At 44.1% G+C, this 22,403-nt stretch overlaps 2 protein-coding genes across 2 annotated transcripts; both read right to left on the bottom strand.

The window, feature by feature from the left end:
* Positions 1-1,335: 1,335 nt before the first annotated feature.
* On the bottom strand, positions 1,336-2,834 carry LOC139565180 (P2Y purinoceptor 1-like). Its single transcript, XM_071385330.1, has one exon. The coding sequence runs from the start codon at positions 2,678-2,680 to the stop codon at positions 1,634-1,636; it is 1,047 nt and encodes a 348-aa protein (XP_071241431.1). The 5' UTR covers positions 2,681-2,834; the 3' UTR covers positions 1,336-1,633.
* Positions 2,835-6,872: 4,038 nt separating this feature from the next.
* On the bottom strand, positions 6,873-18,200 carry LOC139565170 (CCN family member 5-like). Its single transcript, XM_071385320.1, has 5 exons — positions 17,932-18,200; positions 14,175-14,394; positions 9,486-9,740; positions 8,330-8,589; positions 6,873-7,901 (listed from the first exon to the last, which is right to left on the bottom strand). The coding sequence occupies exons 1-5, from the start codon at positions 17,986-17,988 to the stop codon at positions 7,614-7,616; spliced, it is 1,080 nt and encodes a 359-aa protein (XP_071241421.1). The 5' UTR covers positions 17,989-18,200; the 3' UTR covers positions 6,873-7,613.
* Positions 18,201-22,403: the final 4,203 nt, after the last annotated feature.

The raw sequence follows: 22,403 nt of genomic DNA, 5'->3' as shown, positions 1-22,403 counted from the left end.
GAGTAATTCGTGGGTTTTGGGGGGTATTCCAGATGAAACGGAAATATCGGCTTGACTTTCATTCACAGTCACTGTTTCCCTTGTCTTGCACGTTGAGTCTTAACACAATACAGCATGCTTCTTTCCTGTATTACTGTATTTAAGGTGGTGTATTGCAGCCTTGGTACCAGTCTGTTTCGCTATAATTTCACTCATTGCCACTCCTGTCATGCTAAACATGAGTGGAATGTAATAGCTGAACAGAGACTGGAAACCAGGCTGGGTTTATTTTGGTTATGCTTTAACAAGTGTTTCGACACGTGTTAAACAAGGTTTTAGATAAATGAGTACATGGAACTCTGCTCTACAGTATGTTTGACTGGTAGAAGTGCTCTAGCCTGGTCCCAGATCTGTTTGTGCTATCATGTGAACTCCTTTGCCACTCATTGTCATGCTGTCAATGGCAAATTGTAGTCTGACAGTTTTCTTGAACTGCTAACAGCAATGGAGTGCCTGCCGGTTGAGGTCATACTCTATCGATAAAAGGTGTAGGTCATAGATTCAAAACATTGCATTGCAGATGTTTTTATTTAGACTTCTCTTGGCACCATTTTCTCATAACACAAACTAGTCCTCCGCTAGGACTTGATCTCACGCCAACCCCAGCTCTCAGTGGTCTGTGAAGGTAACAGAAGGGAGTGAAATATCACCGCATGCTTGCGTTGCTGGAGAGTGAGACTTTTCACTAAGCCTGTTTTGTGGAAACATCCAACGTCTTGTACTCGAATGCTTGCACAAACAGACTTGGCTTTGTTTTTATCAACTGTTCTTAAATGAAAGTTATTTATGCAGAGTATAAACTGTTGTGTGTTATCATTCTAGCCAGTCAAACAGTCCCCCTCTTTTTAAGTAATGTTGAGAGAAAGCGTTTCTGTTTTCCTATTTTTACTGCACTATTTGTCATTAGGTTCTAGAATTTTTCCCAAAAGGCACCCTGTTGCCTTTATGGTGTACTACTTTTGACCAGAGCCCTATTGGTCTTGGTCAGAAGGAGTGCACTATAAAGGGAATAGGGTTCCATTTGGGATGCATTTTGGGACGCAACTTTGTGTATGTCTGTCTGCTGAGTCTTCTAAATAAAGTGAGCCTCAAGTCCCCATTCTCTAACCTGCACCTAAAACCCTACTGAACAGTCATATGCAATTAATAAACATGTATGACATCAATTTCCTGTGCATGTTGGTGTTGAGGGATTTTTGCCCTCAGTTAAAATCTTTTGTTTCCCCTGGGAAGCCAAGTAGATAGCATGATATACTACCATATTATTTCAAGGACAAGGTAAGATGGACAAAGGCCTTTGAGCTTGACACATTTGTACTGTTTATTGAAAACAGAGGAATACTTCAGTCATTGGTATGTAATAGGATGCTGGAATACCTGTCATTCTTATGTAATATCGGAAATGCATATTGAGTTAGTTTTTTTCAGTGATATAGCTCTACATATCACTGACTAAATTGAACAGTATATCACTTTACACAAGTGCATTCAGCCACTCATAGGCTCTCACATAACACAATAAAATACTCTGAGAATGTTGAATAAAGCATAAAGTACAGCATGTTTACATACAGGCTTTTGATACATTATTGGTTTAAATAACTAGCTGGTCAAAGTTTGCTGGTTGAAATTCTTCTGTTGGTGGATCTGCCTTGCGGTAGATTACAGCACCAGTCCAATGAACAAAATACATCCTGGCTCGTTTGCTGACAATATGAAAGCGCATGAGGAAATCATCATTTCCAATCAAGTAAATCAACGGGTTGATTGCGCTATTCAGGCAAGCTAGGCCGCGGCTGATTTGATGAGCAACATAGATGTAATCGAAGCTTGCTTTGCAGGTGCCTTCCATTTTCAAAATCCTTATCTTCAAATTGAGATTTCTCAAAACATGGTAAGGGATAAAGCAAATTGAGAATAACACAGTCAAGATGATGACTAGTTTTAGACACCTCTGTTTCAATAAAGTATTGACGTTGGCTTTGGTGGCAAGGACCACTACTATATGTCCATAGCAAGCAAGAATGACGAGCAATGGTATAACGAATCCGGTAACGGTCCAGCCAATGCTATACCGCAGGTAATCCTTGATAAGGTGGTCGGCTGTTGAGTCATAGCACGCATCTGAGGAATTTGGCGCTGTCTTGTCAAAGAACATATCGGGAAGTATCTGAATAAAAACCAAAATCCAGACAAGAAAACTTATTGCCACAGAGTGGCGAGTGTTGATTCTTCCCATCACCTTCATTGGGTGCACAATACCAAGGTATCGATAAATACTGATGCATGTCAGGAACCCGATACTGCCGTAGAGATTCAAATTGAAACAGAATCTGGTGATCTTGCAGAATGTTTGTCCAAATATCCATTTACTGTTTAGCGCGTAATAGACAACCAAAAATGGTAATGTAAATAGGTATAGCAAGTCCGCTATTCCAAGGTTGAGAATAAATATGTTAATACTTCCAATTTTCTTCCAGCTTGTAAAAACAGTTTTTAACCCACAGAAGTTTGCAAAAGTTCCGACGACAAACACCAGCACGAACACAGCTGGTAAAAATATGCGCGTAAAAGACAGGTTAATTTGTGCACATGTGGTCATGTTGAGAACGTGCGCGTCGTGGTCCTCTGACATTTTCATCTTCGTTCTTTTCAATCAGAGTGAAGTCAAGACACAAGCTATGTTTCGTATGTCAATCGATGACGCCCAAAAGTTAATAAGATCAAACTTGCACATAGACACACTTCTGAAATCGTAGCCGTCCACAAACATGCTGCGCATGACGACCTAATGTGAAACTAAAAGTGTATACACCCATTTCCAGAGATATAAGTATTATTCCATTAGTTTACAGGATGTAATGTGATACTGTATTCGAAAGGTAAATTAGCAGAGTTATAGTATCCTGCAATTATTACTGCAAGTCAAGATATGAGTAACAACCCACTGGGCAACACTTGAGGGAGATGTATCTTCCGTTTGGATGGTATATACTGTATATATTATGAATAACATATATAAAAAACAATATCCAAAGGTAAAAGTTTATTGCTAATATCATGAATTTGGTATCCTATTTATATGGCTAATGTTACTACTTCTAAACTTACAAAGATCCAATCAACCATGGATGAATGAAAGTATACCTAGCTTCATGCTGAAATGATTGTGTCCTTTGGGCAAATCAGATGTCAATGTAGCCCACATAAGCCAAACCTCATTCCGAATTTACGTTCACTTTCACATACAGCTTGTGTAAGAAAAGTTAGAGAAGTTACTTTCCACTAGTCAATGTTATTTTGGTAGTCTACGCAAATGAGTATGTTCAACATCTAAATGTGTTGACATGATAGCTTAGCTTAAATGAACGCAGCGTGTTTCCAAAGCTAAGCAGGGTACATAGGAGTACGCATCTAGATGTTAGACTTGTTCTCACTGAAGTGCATTATCCCTCATATACTAGTAGTCACTGTTCAGGCAGGAATTGTTGGACTGTGGCTTCACATTTTATTTAAATATTCCCTTTATTTAGGTTGATGGCATGACGTCGAAACAATTACATTGAATCAAACATACCTTTTTACCATCAACATTCTAACAAGGTCAAATAAAATATGTCTAAATCAAATATGAAATTAATTTAAATCACAGAGCATTCGGAAAGTATTCAAACCCGTTCCCTTTTTTTCAAATGTTGTTACGTTACAGCCTTATTATAAAATATATTAAATAAATGTTGTTCCTCAGAAATCTACATATAATACCCCATCCCCTCTTTCCACTGGGATTCTCTGCCTCTAACCCTGTTGCAGGGGCTGAGTCACTGGCTTACTGGTGCTCTTCCATGCCGTCCCTGGGAGGCGTGCGTCACTTGAGTGGGTTGAGTCATTGACGTGATCTTCCTGTCTGGGTTGGCGCCCCCCCTTGGGGTGTGCCGTGGCGGAGATCTTTGTGGTCCATATTCGGCCTTGTCTCAGGATGGTAAGTTGGTGGTTGAAGATATCCCTCTAGTGGTGTGGGGGCTGTGCTTTGGCAAAGTGGGTGGGGTTATATCCTGCCTGTTTGGCCCTGTCCGGCGGTATCGTCGGATAGGGCCACAGTGTCTCCTGACCACTCCTGTCTCAGCCTCCAGTATTTATGCTGCAGTAGTTTATGTGTCGGGGGGCTAGGGCCAGTCTGTTATATCTGGAGTATTTCTCCTGTCTTATCCGGTGTCCTGTGTGAATTTAAGTATGCTCTCTCTAACTCTCTCTTTCTCTCTTTCTTTCTTTCTCTCTTTCTTTCTTTCTCTCTCTCTCTCGGAGGACCTGAGCCCTAGTACCATGCCTCAGGACTGTCTGGCCTGATGACTCCTTGCTGTCCCCAGTCCACCTGGCCGTGCTGCTGCTCCAGTTTCAACTGTTCTGCCTGCGGCTATAGAATCCTGAACTGTTCACCGGACGTGCTACCTGTCCCAGACCTGCTGTTTTCAACTCTAGAGACAGCAGGAGCGGTAGAGATACTCTCAATGATCGGCTATGAAAAGCCAACTGACATTTACTCCTGAGGTGCTGAACTGTTGCACCCTCGACATCCACTGTGATTATTATTATTTGACCCTGCTGGTAACCTATGAACATTTGAACATCTTGGCCTTGTTCTGTTAATCTCTCCCCGGCACAGCCAGAAGAGGACTGGCCACCCCTCATAGCCTGGTTCCTCTCTAGGTTTCTTCCTAGGTTCTGGCCTTTCTATGGAGTTTTTCCTAGCCACCGTGCTTCTACACCTGCATTGCTTGCTGTTTGGGGTTTTAGGCTGGGTTTCTGTACAGCACTTTGAGATATCAGCTGATGTAAGAAGGGCTTTACAAATACATTTGAATGATTGATTGATTGATAATGACAAAGCAAAAACAGGTTTTTAGACATTTTTGCAAATTTATAAAAAATCTAAAACAGAAATACCTTATTTAAATAAGTATTCAGACCCTTTGCTATGAGACTCGAAATTGAACTCAGCTGCATCCTGTTTCCATTGACCATCATTGAGATGTTTCTACAACTTGATTGGAGTCCACCTGTGGTAAATTCAATTGATTGGACATGATTTGGAAAGGAACACACCTGTCAATATAAGGTCCTACAGTTGACAGTGCATGTCAGAGCAAAACCAAGCCATGAGGTCGAAGGAATTGTCCGTAGACCTCCGAGACAGGATTGTGTCGAGCCACAGATTTGGGGATGGGTACCAAAAAATGTCTGCAGCATTGAAGGTCAACAAGAACACAGTGGTGTGGCAGAATTATCAGAATTCGCTCGGTAACATAGATAATTAAGATGTCTTATCTGCATAATATGCTTATATGATTGAACTGTTGAACTCTTGTTATTAGAATGTATCCCTTCGGACTCTGGTGTTGACAGTTGCACTTCCTCCCTCAGATGGACCTCAGTCACCTGGGGCCCAGAAATGGGAGAAGTCAGGCTTCTCTATCACATGTCCCTGTTGCTATACATAATATCAGAAAGAGAAGAGGACAGAAGGGAACATTGTCTTCATATGTGGATATGTATCTTTACCTATTACAAACCATGTAAAGGGATGGCGTGATTAATAGGGAACTAATTACTTGTCTCCACAATGTCTGTGCCCAGTCACTCCCTACTTCGGCTTTGGGGGAGATACGTTCTGAGACAAAATAATAACGAAGACATCAAAACTATGAAATAACACATTTGGAATCATGTAGTAACCAAAAAAGTGTTAAAAAATATATATATATATTATAGATTTTAGATTCTTCAAAGTAGCCACCCTTTGTCTTGATGACAGCTTTGCACACTCTATTCAGACCCCTTGGGCTCTGGCTGACTCCAAGGGGTCTGACTCCTTCCGAATGCATGAGCACAGGATGAAAACTATTTTTTATGTGGAATTTTCTACACAATTTCAATGTTTACATAGTTCTGATGATAATGTTGAAATTAGACTGGCGTAACAACCTGTGAGTCAGGTGAAGTCGTTGTATTTAAGTTGAAGTTTTACTGTAATTTTAATGTTTACAATGCTGGTTGAAATAAAATGAAAACAGTACTGGTTGATTACTTTTTACTAATCCAAATGTGCAACTCGCTGTTGGCTGGGCTCCCTGCCTGTGCCATTAAACCCCTACAACTCATCCAGAACGCCGCAGCCCGTCTGGTGTTCAACTTTCCCAAGTTCTCTCACGTCACCCCGCTCCTCCGCTCTCTCCACTGGCTTCCAGTTGAAGCTCGCATCCGCTACAAGACCATGGTGCTTGCCTACGGAGCTGTGAGGGGAACGGCACCTCCGTACCTTCAGGCTCTGATCAGGCCCTACACCCAAACAAGGGCACTGCGTTCATCCACCTCTGGCCTGCTCGCCTCCCTACCTCTGAGGAAGTACAGTTCCCGCTCAGCCCAGTCAAAACTGTTCGCTGCTCTGGCACCCCAATGGTGGAACAAACTCCCTCACGACGCCAGGTCAGCGGAGTCAATCACCACCTTCCGGAGACACCTGAAACCCCACCTCTTTAAGGAATACCTAGGATAGGATAAAGTAATCCTTCTAACCCCCCCCCCCTTAAAAGAGTTAGATGCACTATTGTAAAGTGGTTGTTCCACTGGATATCATAAGGTGAATGCACCAATTTGTAGGTCGCTCTGGATAAGAGCGTCTGCTAAATGACTTAAATGTAAATGTAAATGTAAATGTTTTCCATGTAGAGTCCACATCACAATAGGTTGACAAATGACATTGAAACAATGTTGATTCAACCAGTGTGTGCGCAGTGTGAATAGGCTATTAAGGCATGAATGTGAGAATTTCAATATTTAATTGATGATGTTTTAATTATTAACCATACCAATCTACAAGACAGTAATTCAGGTGTCTTTATGCTCATTGTAACATAGCATAATAACAATATTACTGAAAAAATGATTTGACTGATAACCTAATACTTACAGTTTATAGAAATGATGACTGACAGCTTAGCTTGCACATGAAAGTCACTTGGAGTTGACACCAACCTATTCTTACTTACAGTAACTACCTACTGTACATTCAGTTCCATATTTACTTTGAGGTTACCGAAACGTCCGCAATAGGCCTCCACCTCCATCCACCACCATGCATCAATCAATCAACTAGTCACTCATCATCTCTCTCTCTCCCTCTTTTTCTCTCTCTCTCGTTCTCTCTCTCTCTGTCACACACACACCTTTTCTAAGAATCTTGATGATGGAGGTATTCATTTAAATTAAATGGCCCTAATCAATATTCAAAATCAAATAGAGGATGAAATTCAATCAAACCTGCACTGCGGGAAATTGTTAACACTGTTTTTACACATATCCTAATCAATGCAAAGCATTTGACTATATTTACTGTGTTAAACTAATGGTACTTTTTCAACAGTGCAGGAACCATGTGTTTTCTCCCAGAGTGCAAGTTTGATTGAATCCTACCCTACCCTTCGATTCCTATTCGTATGTCATTGTCCAGTATCTTCACTGACAGGGCCTGCCCATCTCTGGCTTTGGGGCTATTTCACTCTCCACGGTCCTATACTCTAAAGCCAGGGAATGGCTCTCCTGTAGGCTGTGAATGGGGACTGGGGACAATTGTAGTGTTGGCAGGAGCAGGACTCAATCATCATCACCTGCTGGTGGATCATCCTGCCCTGGGGGCAGCGGAAGGCCATGCTAACGGTCCTGGTGCGGTAGGGGCTGCAGCAGCGGCCTTCCAGACACTGCAGGCCACAGAACCGGAACCTGTAGGCCCACTTGCTCAAACAGCCCTGGTGCTCCAGATGAATGGGCACGGGAGACCTGAAGCTACTATCGCAGGCACCCGTTCCCTGCAATACACATAACCGTGGACTTCAATTAAAAACATTGAATGATTTTAATTGATCTCTTACTTCAACTTTTAGTTGATCAACATGGACTTTGAAATATTAGGACATTTTGACAACTCTCAATACAATTCTTCATAATGCAGTTCTTCTGATGGCACACATTTATGGTCAATTTATGGTCAATGCTGTATCTAAGTAAAGGTACAATGTAAATTATATTAAGTAATTCATCCCATTTGCCAAAAAGTGAGGTACAAGAATGAAAGCAAAACATTTCTAATGGCCAAACTGTCCACCCACCTCAAGTGGCAATCCATTCTACCTCAACTAACCTCGAAAACAAAATGGTCAGACAGCAGTAAGAGTATTTGCAAAGTGTTTGAGAGTGTTTGAGGTAAAGAAAGGCGGAGACCGCTGCTCCCACTCACCACATGCGGCCTGCTGCGAGGCACAGCAGTGGCCTGGCATGGCCTGACTTGGCACAGTCTGGTTTGGGTCTGCGGGCGGCAGGCCCAGTTCTTGTTTGAGCTGCGGGTGGAGACACCTGGACCACAGCTGCTGGAGCAGGGGCTCCAGTCTGTGCTCTGCTCAATGCAGTTGGAGTTCAGGCCCTGGCCCGGAGACTGAGCCCCACCACCATCACCACGAAAGCCCTGACGCACCCTCTCCCTCTCTGGTGGTCTCTCCACTGGGTAGTGTTGAAAGACAAGGGCAATGTGATGCTGTTAGTCCATTTGTATACTCATTGGGTTTGTTATGTGAGGATATTGATATGGCTATGCTATTACACACAAAGGAAATGCTATGTACATTTCTTGTCCATTAAATATGAATATTGTGGTTTTAAATGCTTAAATATATGTGACTTCTGGATTCAATACATCCTGCCTATTTGTATGATGAGACTACTCCTTGCACACACGTGTCTTCCGTTGAAGCATCAACAGGTTAGCTACAAAAAAGGGTAACACTTTACTTGAAGGGGGTATCCGTACATAAGGCATTCATAACACCATTATGAAACCATTCATAACATGTGTTAAGAACGTTGTTATTAAGATTTTTAATGATACTGTAACATTCACGAAGCTGGTATTTCATGAAGGTATAATGAGTGCTTCAGTTAAAGAGTTACTCCAAAACAATAGTCTACCTGTAATTAATAGTATTTAAAACGATCCCATGGTGTTATTTTGCCCTCTGAATGCTACTGCGTAAACACTGCCATTCAGGTGCAATTAAACTGCACCCTTTTGTTCAAAGAGGAAGTAGTTGAGGGAAAAAGGAAGCGGTATACTGCTCTTGATAGTATCACTGATCTTCGTCAAAGCTCTGGCGAAGGCTGTGAGGCCGATACGTAAAGATTATTAAAGATCAGTGATACATCCAAATTCCTCTGTGTTGTGCACTTGGGTGTTTTATCCTGGCAAACAAGCAGTAAATCGCACTGCAGCACCTAAGTTACTTCAAGACTTGTCAAATGAAAAGTGCTTTACAAATGTAATAAATTATTACTGTTAATCATCCCTAATCAAAGTCTAATTTTCATATTTTTGCCTATCGAGTACCTTTTGCCTACTGTACCTGCAGCCATAGTGTCTGTGTAAATGTTGTTGTCCAGGCTTTCACAGACCCACTCCCTGCAGCACCTCCCAGGCTGGCGCACTAGCTGAGGGTTGGGGCAGTTGGCTGCGGCAGGAACCTGTAAGTCATCGCTGCACAGTGGCACACAGGTCACCCCGCCACCCAGGCAGTGGCACAGCTGTGCACACGACGGCTGGAATGTCTGGCCCTCCTCGAATTGCATGCCGTTCAGTTCACATCCCAGCATGTTCTGGCCTGGTCACAGAGAGAGGAATAGATGGGGAGACAGATGGGGAAGTGAGAGAGTGAACTTTGATCAGTTAAGTAAACAAAACAAAAAAAACGTCCTCTCACTGTCAACTGCGTTTATTTTCGGCAAACTTAACATGTGTAAATATTTGCATGAACATAACAAGATTCAAGAACGGAGACATAAACTAAACAAGTTCCACACACATGTGACTAACATAAATGGAATAATGTGTCCCTGAACAAAGGTGGGGTCAAAATCAAAAGTAACAGTCAGTATCTGGTGTGGCCACCAGCTGCATTAAGTACGGCAGTGCATCTCCTTCTCATGGACTGCACCAGATTTGCCAGTTTTTGCTGCTCTTCCACCAAGGCACCTGCAAGTTCCCGGACATTTCTGAGGGGAATGGCCCTAGCCCTCACCCTCCAATCCAACAGGTCCCAGACGTGCTCAATGGGATTGAGATCCGGGCTCTTCGCTGGCCATGGCAGAACACTGACATTCCTGTCTTGCAGGAAATCACGCACAAAATGAGCAGTATGGCTGGTGGCATTGTCATGCTGGAGAGTCATGTCAGGATGAGCCTGCAGGAAGGGTACCACATGAGGGAGGAGGATGTCTTCCCTGTAACTCACAGCGTTGAGATTGCCTGCAATGACAACAAGCTCAGTCCAATGATGCTGTGACACACCGCCCCAGACCATGACGGACCCTCCTCCTCCAAAGCGATCCTGCTCCAGAGTACAGGCGGTGTAATGCTCATTCCTTCGACGATAAACACGAATCCGACCATCACCCCTGGTGAGACAAAACCGCGACTCCTCAGTGAAGAGAACTTTTTGCCAGTCCTGTCTGGTCCAGCGACGGTGGGTTTGTGCCCATAGGTGACGCTGTTGCCAGTAATGTCTGATGAGGACCTGCCTTACAACAGGCCTACAAGCCCTCAGTCCAGCCTCTCTCAGCCTGAGCACTGATGGAGGGATTGTGCGTTCCTGGTGTATCTCGATCCTGTGTAGGTGTTGTTACACGTGGTCTGCCACTGCGAGGATGATCAGCTGTCCGTCTTGTCTCCCTGTAGCGCTGTCTTAGGCATCTCACAGTATGGATATTGCATTACATCTGCAGTCCTCATGCCTCCTTGCAGCATGCCCAAGGCACGTTCACGCAGATGAGCAGGGACCCTGGGCATCTTTCTTTTGATGTTTTTCAGAGTCAGTAGAAAGGCCTCTTTAGTGTCCTAAGTTTTCATAACTGTGACCTTAATTGCCTACCGTCTGTAAGCTGTTAGTGTCTTAACAACCGTTCCACAGGTGCATGTTCATTAATTGTTTCTGGTTCATTGAACAAGCATGGGAAACAGTGTTTAAACCCTTAAAAATGAAGATCTGTGAAGTTATTTGGATTTTTACAAATTATCTTTGAAAGACAGGGTCCTGAAAAAGGGATGTTTCTTCTTTTGCTGAGTTTTAGGTGAAGCAGATCAAAACAAAACAAAATCAAATCACATTGCATTACTCACAATGCGCCGAATAAAACAGGTTTAGACCTTACAGTGAAATGCTTATTACAAGCCCTTAACCAACAACGCAGTTTAAAAAATATGAAGAAGAATAAGAAATAAAAGTAACAAGTACTGAAAGATCAGCAGTAAAATAACAATGGCGAGACTATATACAAGGGGTACCGGTACAGAGACAATGTGCGGGGTAACCAGTTAGTCGAGGTAATTGTGGTAATATGTACATAGATAATAACAGAGAGTAGCAGTGGTGTAAAATAGGGAGGGGGGAAATGCAAATAGTCTGGGTAGCCATTTGATTAGATGTTCAGGAGTCTTATGGTTTGGGGGCAGAAGCTGTTAAGAAGCCTCCTGGACCTAGACTTGGCACTCCGGTACCGCTTGCCGTGCGGTAGCAGAGAGAACAGTCTATGACTAGGGTGGCTGGAGTATTTGACAATTTATTTGGGCCTTCCTCTGACACCGCCTGGTATAGAGGTCCTGGATGGAAGGAAGCTTGTCCCCAGTGATGTATTGGGCTGTACGCACTACCCTCTGTAGTGCCATGCGGTCAGAGGCCGAGCAGTTGCCATATCAGGCAGTGACGCAACCAGTCAGGATGCTCTCGATGGTGCAGCTGTAGAACCTTTTGAGGACCTGAGGACCCAGGCTCCTGAGGGGGAATAGGTTTTATCGTGCCCTCTTCACAACTGTCTTGGTGTGCTTGGATCATGTTAGTTGGTTGGTGATGTGGACACCAAGGAACTTAAAGCTGTCAACCTTCTCCACTACAGCCCCGTCGGCGTGCTCTGTCCTCCTTTTCCTGTAGTCTACAATCATCTCCTTTGTCTTGATCACGATGAGGGAGAGGTTGCTGTCCTGGCACCACACGGCCATGTCTCTGACCTCCTCCATATAGGCTGTCTCGTCGTTGTTGGTGATCAGGCCTACCACTGTTGTGTCATCGGCAAACTTAATGATGGTGTTGGAGTTGTGCCTGGCCGTGCAGTCATGAGTGAACAGGGAGTACAGGAGGGGACTGAGCATGCACCCCTGAGGGGCCCTGTGTTGAGGATCAGCATGGTGGATGTGTTGTTATCTACCCTTACCACCTCGGGGCAGCCCGTCAGGAAGTCGCAGAGGGAGGTGCAGAGGGAGGTGTTTAGTCCCAGGGTCCTTGGCTTATTGATGAGCTTTGAGGGCACTATGGTGTTGAATGCTGAGCTGTAGTCAATGAATAGCATTCTCACATAAGTGTTCCTTTTGTCCAGGTGTGAAAGGGCAGTGTGGAGTGCAATAGAAATTGCATCATCTGTGGATCTGTTAGGGCGGTATGCAAATTGGAGTGGGTCTAGGGTTTCTGGGATAATTGTGTTGATTTGAGCCATGACCAGTTTTTCAAAGCACTTCATGGCTACCTTAGTGTTCTTGGGCACAGGGACTACGGTGGTCTGCTTAAAACATGTTGGTATTACAGACTCGGACAGGGAGAGGTTGAAAATGTCAGTGAAGACACTTGCCAGTTGGTCAGCGCATGTCCTGGTAATCCGTCTGGCCCTGCGGCCTTGTGAATGTGGACCTGTTTAAAGGTCTTACTCAAATCGGGTACGGAGAGCGTGCTCACACAGTCATCCGGAACAGCTGGTGCTCTCATGCATGTTTCAGTGTTATTTGCCTCGAAGCGAGAATAGAAGTAGTTTAGCTCATCTGGTAGGCTTGGGTCACTGGGCAGCTCCCGGCTGTGCTTCCCTTTGTAGTCTGTACTGGTTTGCAAGCCCTGACACATCCGACGAGCGTTGGAGCTAGTGTTGTACGATTCGATCTTAGTCCTGTATTGACACTTTACCTGTTTGATGGTTTGTCGAAGGGCATAGCGGGATTTCTTATAAGCTTCCGGGTTAGAGTCCCGCTCTTTGAAAGCGGCAGCTCTAGCCTTTAGCTCAGTGCGGATGTTGCCTGTAATCCATGGCTTCTGGTTGGGGTATGTACGTACGGTCACTGTGGTGACGACGTCATCGATGCACTTATTGATGAAGCAAATGACTGATGTGGTGTACTTCTCAATGCCATAGGAAGATTCCCGGAACATATTCCAGTCTGTGCTAGCAAAACAGTCTTGTAGCTTAGCATCTGCTTCATCTGACCACTTTTTTATTGATCGAGTGACTGGTGCGTTCTGCTTTCATTTTTGCTTGTGACAACGTACAGTGGCAAGAAAAAGTAACAAGAAAAATACAATAATGTATGTTTTATTAATTTAAGCACACTATATTTGTCTATTGTTGTGACTTAGATGAAGCTCAGATCAAATTTTATGACCAATTCATGCAGAAATCCAGGTATTTCCAAAGGGTCCACATACTTTTTCTTGGCACTGTATGTGGTGTCAAATCTAGGGAGAAGACATGTGTACTAAAATAACATTTGAGTCATTTAGCAGACACTTATCCAGAGCGACATCATTTGTTTAACACTTCTAATGGCTGCCCTTTAACATCAATGTCGCAATACTTGTTGTATCCAACTGGATATTGTGGGATTATTACCCATGGCTGCCATTCCCAATCCTAAATAACTTAAGTACTTGGCTATTTTCCTATTATTTATGGCTATGAAATAGAACATTCAACATTCATCTTTGTCAAAGATTTGCTGTGCATGAAAACTGGGATACACTCTTACATGTCACTCCATTTGAGTTCTTAATATCATTATCATGATCACATAATGGAAATGCTTTGAGGCTTTGTACAGTATTTGTACCCTACAAAGTAGTCGCCTGGTCCCAGATCTGTTTGCGCTGTCTTGCCAACTGTACTGCCTTGTTGTCTTGTAGTTGGATCTTACAGTTGGCAAGATACCACAAACAGATATATCTCACAGTTGGCAAGACAACACAAACAGACCTGGGACCAGTTTAACAGGGTAGCGCTGTACTCACTGACACACTCTCCAGGACCACCGGGGTAGCTGGCGCTGTAGTCACACTGCAGGCCCTGCTGGCTGTCACACACAAACCTCTCCGTGCAGTCTTCGCCCTCCTGTCTGGCGCACACCTGGCAGCAGCGGCACCCATCCAGCACCGTGGGCACCCCCAGTGGGCAGCGTGGTGCGGCCCAGGGGCAGTTGTGACACGGGCCCCCGCATAGCTGGCAGCACACCTAACACATGTGGGTTGACAGTAGGATGATTAACTGCAGTAGCGTTTGTGGATAAAATATGTGTGAGACTGCAGTGTTCACCGGTAGCCTTTTGTTGACTGTATGGGTTAAGTTTTTTTGTCTGTGACTGTACTATAAATGTTACTTTTGTGTGTATTTGTTTGTGTAACCTGTAGGGTTAAAATCCTTACAGCTTCCCCAAATCCCAATGGAGGTATTCCGGAATCAGCAGGGAATAAGCTGCAAGGGAATCCTCTAACCTGGAATTTTTTAACCATGAACATCCTACAGGATATATTGCACACATAGTACGCACAAAAACCGTATGCTGGTCATTCATAGCGTCCCTTAAATTTACGTAGAATCTTAATTTGATCACTTTTTTCACTGCAGGAAATGCAGATAAGCTTTGTAATGTAATTACATTCACTGAAACCCAGCACTAACAAACACAGTTATATTAACAGTATTGCACTTTTGTCATGTAGCCTAATTTTGTTCAGCTAATAGCCTAACCACCAATCAAGCAACATTATGGACTAAACATTCAAATCCTGTTGATGCAGGATTATTTTGCTGCGACAATTCTGGTAAAATACTGCCCTCTTGCAGTCCAAACGCGTTGCACTCTTTTTGTTTATAAAGGCCTGCTGCATAAACTTCCGCCTTACCTTACTTTATTGTTAGCTAATCGACGTACAAGATACTAGACCCGGTCTCAGGGATGGCTAACTCTGGAAATCCCTTCAATCTCCACTGAGTTATGTAAATCTGCATTTAGTTTTTTTGCAAGATACTTGTAACCTCCAGCGCTCTCTAAAACTGGTTGAAATGGTGCCTCTAGGGCAATTCAAAAGGCTGATTGAGGACCTTTCTACAGAAAAATGTGTTTGTTTTCTATGATTGTGTTTTGCTTTTAGTGTATTGATGTGAATATTGATGTGTATATTGGTGTATAATTGATGTGTCAGTGGTGTTCGGTGCCGTTTACGATGAGGGAGAACACTTCTTTTTTGATGAGCATGGCCTTAAGTCTATTACAGCATATTGGATGACTGTCATTCATATTTCATTCACCCAGCTCAATGTAACATCGACAGGTTTAGGCTACTAATGTACATGATACTTTACCCATCATGAGGTTGCTACAACTTAGCCTACGAATGAAAGTTTACAGCGCAGGTGCACAGGTCGACAGAAATGTTTTTGTAATCAAGGTGACAGACAGTGACACATTCAATACCACCTTGCACACTCTTGCCTGCATCTTTTATTTTATTTTAATTGTATTTATTTATTTATTTCACCTTTATTTAACCAGGTAGGCAAGTTGAGAACAAGTTCTCATTTTCAATTGCGACCTGGCCAAGATAAAGCAAAGCAGTTCGACACATACAACAACACAGAGTTACACATGGAGTAAAACAAACATACAGTCAATAATACAGTAGAAAAATAAGTCTATATACAATGTGAGCAAATGAGGTGAGATAAGGGAGGTGAAGGCAAAAAAGGCCATGGGGGCGAAGTAAATACAATATAGAAAGTAAAACACTGGAATGGTAGATTTGCAGTGGAAGAATGTGCAAAGTAGAAATATAAATAATGGGGTGCAAAGGAGCAAAATAAATAAATAAATACAGTAGGAGAAGAGGTAGTTGTTTGGGCTAAATTATAGATGGGCTATGTACAGGTGCAGTAATCTGTGAGCTGCTCTGACAGCTGGTGCTTAAAGTTAGTGAGGGAGATAAGTGTTTCCAGTTTCAGAGATTTTTGTAGTTCGTTCCAGTCATTGGCAGCAGAGAACTGGAAGGAGAGGTGGCCAAAGGAGGAATTGGTTTTGGGGGTGACCAGAGAGATACGATAAGGGGGGACTTTACCTAGCAGGGTCTTGTAGATGACCTGGAGCCAGTGGGTTTGGCGACGAGTATGACGCGAGGGCCAGCCAACGAGAGGTTACAGGTCGCAGTGGTAGGTAGTATATGGGGCTTTGGTGACAAAACGGATGGCACTGTGATAAACTGCATCCAATTTATTGAGTAGGGTATTGGAGGCTATTTTGTATCTAACTGATCTAGGGTGTTAGTCCAACATTTAGTCCAACATTTGCAAACAAGAGTTTCGATTGGACAAATTCAAGTATGTTTATCCCCGTTTCTTTCTATTTGCTTCCGTTTAAGAAATGTTTTTCAACTGAATTGGTGGAATAAATACACCCCTGATCACCCACAAATACAGTTCACTTTCATAGCAGCACACATAAAAACAACATGATCACTTTGTTCATTGTATAATTCCTTCTCGCATTTATGCACTGTCCTCCTCTCACCTTTTCCATTCGCTTGTGGACTTCAGTGCACAACACAACAGCTGTCTGTGACCAGGCGAAGAAACCTTTCCAAGCCAAACTTTCATACCATAACCGCTAACCTCTACACACAGCCTACATCATTGTCACCATATTAGCTAACGTCATAGTCAACATAGCTACTAGAACTAAGGCATTAGTAAACCCGCTTCAATCACGCAGTACAGTGTATAGTCAGCAAGCAGTTTAGCAGTTACACCTTCGGGCCCTGGTGGCAATAAATTAATAAAACCAAAAGCTTACCTTGACCTGGAAGAGTTTCAACGTTGAATAGCCATAGCCAGCTAGCTAACATAGCATCCCTTTCTGTTGGAGCCGAATGTTTGAGTAGGCTAAACTAGCTAGCTGCATTCACTAGCTAAGTAAGTGAAAGTGAAAAAAAAATACAACAAAATATAGCTAGCTTTATCTCTCTCTCTTTCTCTCTTTCTCTCTTTCTCTCTCTCTCTCTCTCTCTCTCTCTCTCTCTCTCTCTCTTGCTTCTGTCTTTCTCTCTCTTTGAGTCAACTACTCACCACAATTTATGCACTGCAGTGCTAACTAGCTGTAGCTTATGCTTTCAGTGCTAAATTCATTCTCTGATCCTTTGTTTGGGTGGACAACATGTCAGTTCATGCTGCAAAAGCTCTGATAGTTTGGAGGATGTCCTCCGGAAGTCCTCCGGAAGTCTAAGATATGGGGTGAGCACCATGTGCCTCCTCGGTTTTGTATTGAAGTCAATGTACAACACCATGGTGCTACCCCAGAGAGTGCTGTTGAGGCTACTGTAGAGCTTCATTGAAAAACAGTGTGTTTTAATCAATTATTTGGTGATGTGAATATATTTAGTATAGTTTTATCTAAAAAGGATAACTTTTTCATTGTTTCACTATTTTTATTTTACTGAAATTCACTGAGGAGAATGGTCCTCCCCTTCTTCCTCTGAGGAGCCTCCACTGATAGTGTATATGGATGTTTTTATTTGTATTGATAACGTTTAGTATCAGTTTGTGAACCACCATATACTATTCACTTACCAAAAACAAGTGCAAACAAGTTCATCATCCCATGACATCCCTCAAATATTAAATTCCATTTCTTCCCCAAAATATCACAAGCTTACTTTGACAAATGAAAGATGTTTGACAACTTGAATTCTTAAGGAAAATCTTGAGCTTGTCAACCCTCACCTGAGTGATGATACACAACAGCAGGTAACCAAGGAGCGTAGCATCTCTTCGGTCCATCTTCAGGGGTTAGCTAGTTCTCTCTCGCTCTCTCTTGTCGCTCTATCTCCTCAAGAAAGCCGCGATGCCATTAATGCTGTGTGTTAGCAAACTGCCTGCCTCTGTCCATTCATTTATAAAGTCTGCCTTCTGATGTCACAGACGGTGGACTGCAATGTAAATAGTTACTGGACAGGAATCAAAAATAGTTGTAATTCCACATTCCTGCTACCCATTTCCTTAGTCTCACGCTCTCTCTCTTTCTCTCCAAGCCAAGCACTTTTTCCGAAGACTTTCATGGCTTTTGGGGTCAGTTTAGACTGAGGTCCAAATACTGTGTATTGAGGTGGTGAATTGTGCTTGCGATTGGTCGTGGCTGAGTTAAATTGTCTGTATTTCTTACCGGGATGATGTTCCTGCTTTGACCTGGTGTTTTGTTGGCACTGTGTAATAGACAGAGGTTTACCAAGGTAACTTCTACTGTATGCCCAATCTTTGGTTAGAGTGACTTTTAGTCTCTTGTGACAGACTTTAACATTTAAATATTAGACGGCGAGATTCTGTTCTGGGTGCCGAGTTTAAGTGACTCTCAACCACTACAAGTACAGCTGAAGTTTACAAGCATTTCGCTAGACTCGCAATAACATCTGCTAACCATGTGTATGTGACCAATAAAATTGGATTTGATTTGAGTTATTTTCACTGTGATGAAACTTGTGGTTGTTCTACAGGCGAATAAAAGTCACTTTAAAATGGTGTATCATTGCATTTGAATTAAGGCAACAGCTTAGCCCTCAGAAGCCTGTAGATACATGTATGTGTCAATAATTAGCCCACGCTTGCCTATGTCTATGTATTGCATGTGAAATATCAGCTATTGTTGTCTCAATGCACTACAGTGTAAAAGCAGGGCAGGTCATAGTGAAACGTATTCTCAATAATGAATCAAATGGATTTGACCGATTTTTCTTGGCATACAGTATATTGCCACACAGCATTCCCACAGAAGAAATAACACGCTAGTCCATACATAACTATTCAGACACCTGAAAGATAATGATCATGAATTGCATTTACATGATACAGTATTTTTTATTTCACTAGGTTTCAAAGTACTTTACATTGTAGGGGTACAATGCCCCACCAATGTAGCTAAAATGTTATATGACCACTATTCTTCTACACTTACAACTAGCAACAGACTTCGCCACATCTGTCTACCAAAGACAGACCAAAGACTAGACTACTGTTTGCTTCCCTGCTTCCAAAAACAAGCCTTTTCCTCAAAGTTGGATGTATTTTTGCCCACCAATACAGTATGAAGGAAGTATAAATGACGCTGTCTGCTGAAACATTCTCAAGCATCTGCCGTTACAATAACATAACCCCACAAAGCAGCTTCTACCCCATGACTTCACAGTTTCTCTATGGGGGAGGTCATGTGACGCATTTCTCTCTCTCTGTGTGTGTGTTTATCACAGAGTTGGCAAAAACCTACAGAGCAAAGACCATCCCTGGCACAACTGTGGACACCGTCGTTCTAGATTTGAACATCTGCAGGTATGTTGAATCCATACACATCCTTTGGCACTGCTCTAGGTTTTGTGGTAAAGAAGTCATTTTTTTCTCAGAACTCATTTCAAGATTTGTGTGATTGACAGGGTTAAAGGGATAGTTCACCAAAAATCACAAAATTACATTTTTGTTTGTTTCCTTTCCAAATCTGAAAAGATTTGGCATGGGTCCCTAGATCATCAAAATGTTCTACAGCTGCACCATCGAGAGCATCCTAACCGGTTGCATCACTGCCTGGTATGGCAACTGCTCGGCATCTGACCATAAGGCGCTACAGAGGGTAGTGCAAACGGCCCAGTACGTCACTGGGGCCAAGCTTCCTGCCATCTAAGACCCTATACAATCAACAGTGTCAGAGGAAAGCCCATAAAATTGTCAGAGACTCCAGTCACCCAAGTTATAGACTGTTTTCTCTGCTACCGCATGGCAAGCGGTACCGGAGTGCCAAATCTAGGACCAAAAGGCTCCTCAACAGCTTCTACCCCCAAGCAATAAGACTGCTGAATAATTAATAAAATCGCCACCGGACCATTTACATTGACCCCCCCACCTCTGTTTTTGTGCACTGCTGCTACTCGCTGTTTATTATCTATGCATAGTCACTTCACCCCCACCTACATGTACAAATTACCTCAACTAACCTGTACCCCGGCACACTGACTTGGTACCGGTGCCCCATGTATATAGCCTCGTTATTGTTATTCTTATTGTGTTACTTTTTATTATTACTTTTTATTATAGTCTACTTGGTAAATATTTTCTTAACTCTTCTTGAACTGCACTGTTGGTTAAGGGCTTGTAAGTAAACATTTCACGGTAAAGTATACACTTGTATTCGGCGCATGTGACAAATAAAGTTGGATTTGATTTGATTTGATCAACGTACGTGTGTCAGGGAACCACAGTGAGACGATCCAATTCCTGCTTGTTAAGTCTCCTCAGGTTCCCGTGGTATTGGGATTCTCTTGGCTCCAGCGACACAATATCCTTATTAACTGGTCTGCTGGTGCCATCATGGGCTGGAGCCCGTTCTGCCACGCTCATTGCCTGAAGTCAGCGCAGCCTACCCCGGGGTATCTTCCTCGGGGATCGGAAGTTGCTAGTCCCGCGGACCTCCGTGAGGTGTTCAGTAAGGCCCGGGCCACTTCGCTTCCGCCCACCGACCCTATGACTGCAGGATCGACCTTCTCCCAGGAACCACTCTGCCACGACTGAGACCTACATTGAGGACTCCCTAGCTGCAGGGTTCATCCGCCCTTCTGCCTCCCCCACCGGCGCAGGGTTTTCCTTTGTGGAGAAGGATAATGCCCGTGCATCGACTACCGGGGGCTCAACTGACATTACGGTGAAGAACTGCTACCCGCTACCACTCATCTCCTCGGCCTTCGAGCCGCTCCAGGGGGCCACCGTGTTCTCCAAGCTGGACCTACGGAGCGCCTACCACCTGGTGCGGATACGGGAAGGGGACAGGTGTAAGACTGCCTTCAACACGGCCAGCAGTCTCTACGGTATCTGGTCATGCCATTTGGCCTTACCAACGCCCCTGCTGTGTTCCAGGCTCTGGTGAATGATGTTCTCCGCAACATGTTGAACCGATTCGTCTTCGTCTACCTTGACGACATCCTCGTTTGCTCCCGCTCCGCACAAGAACACATGCTCCATGTCCGACACATTCTCCAACACCTCCGGGAGAACGAACTTTTTGTGAAAGCAGAGAAGTGCGAATTCCATCGCTCCACCATCCCCTTCCTGAGTTACATCATCGCTGCAGTGAATGTACAGATGGATCCTGGGAAGGTGAGAGTGGTGGTGGATTGGCCCCAGCCTACGTCCAGAGTGCAACAGCAACGTTTCCTGGGATACGGCAACTTTTATTGCCAGTTTATCCGGGGTTACAGCACCTTGGCTTCCCCCCTGTCTGCACTCACCCCTCCTAAGGTTCCATTCACGTGGTCCCCAGCTGATGACCGGGCATTCCGGGATCTCAGACCCCATTTCACCACAGCTCCCATCTTGGTTCATCCTGACCCGCCCCGCCAGTTCGTGGTGGAGGTGATGCTTCGGATGTTGGAGTGGGGGCTGTCCTGTCCCAGCGTTCTGCCCTTGACCTCAAGTTACATCCCGGCACCTTCTTCTCCCATCACCTCAACGCCATGGAGAGAACCTACGATGTGGGGAATCGTGTGCTTCTCGCGGTGAAGATGATATTGCAGGAGTGGAGGCACTGGCTGGAGGGGGCAGAACATCCGTTCATTGTGTTGACAGACCACAAAAACCTGGAATATCTCCGCACCACCAAGTGTCTCAATTCCAGGCAAGCTAGGTGGGCCCTGCTTTTCACCCGGTTCAACTTCTCCCTCTCATACCGACCGGGATCCAAGAATGTCAAGCCGGATGCGCTGTCACACCGCTATAGACCAGTGCCTGGTGACGGCACTCAGCTGGGGAATAGGGAAGCAGGTTCCTGAGGCGCAGCGTTCAATGCCGAACCCCGGGGGCGCACAGATAACCGGATGTTTGTTATTGACGCTGTCCGCTCCTTGGTCCTGGAGTGGGCCCACTCCTCCAAGCTTGCCTGCCACCCGGGTTCCCGTCGAACCCTGGCCTTTGTGCGACTCCGCTTGTGGTGGTCTGCCATAGTTCCTGATGTCTACGCATTCGTCGCCGCATGCACGATTTGTGTGCAGAACAAGACTCCCCAGCAAGCTCCAGCTGGTCTCCTTCAACCTCTGCCTGTTCCTCACCGTCTCTGGTCTCACATATCCCTGGGGTCTTCCCCCGCCATCCTGACAGTAGTGGACCAGTTTTCCAAAGCCGCCCACTTCATTCCTCTCCCCAAGCTACCCTCTGCCAAAGAGACG

Source organism: Salvelinus alpinus, chromosome 2 (genome assembly GCF_045679555.1).
Source record: "Salvelinus alpinus chromosome 2, SLU_Salpinus.1, whole genome shotgun sequence".
NCBI classification, from domain to species: domain Eukaryota; kingdom Metazoa; phylum Chordata; class Actinopteri; order Salmoniformes; family Salmonidae; genus Salvelinus; species Salvelinus alpinus.
The sequence above is the reverse complement of the archived record's forward strand: the minus strand, read 5'-3'. Positions and strand labels throughout refer to the sequence as shown.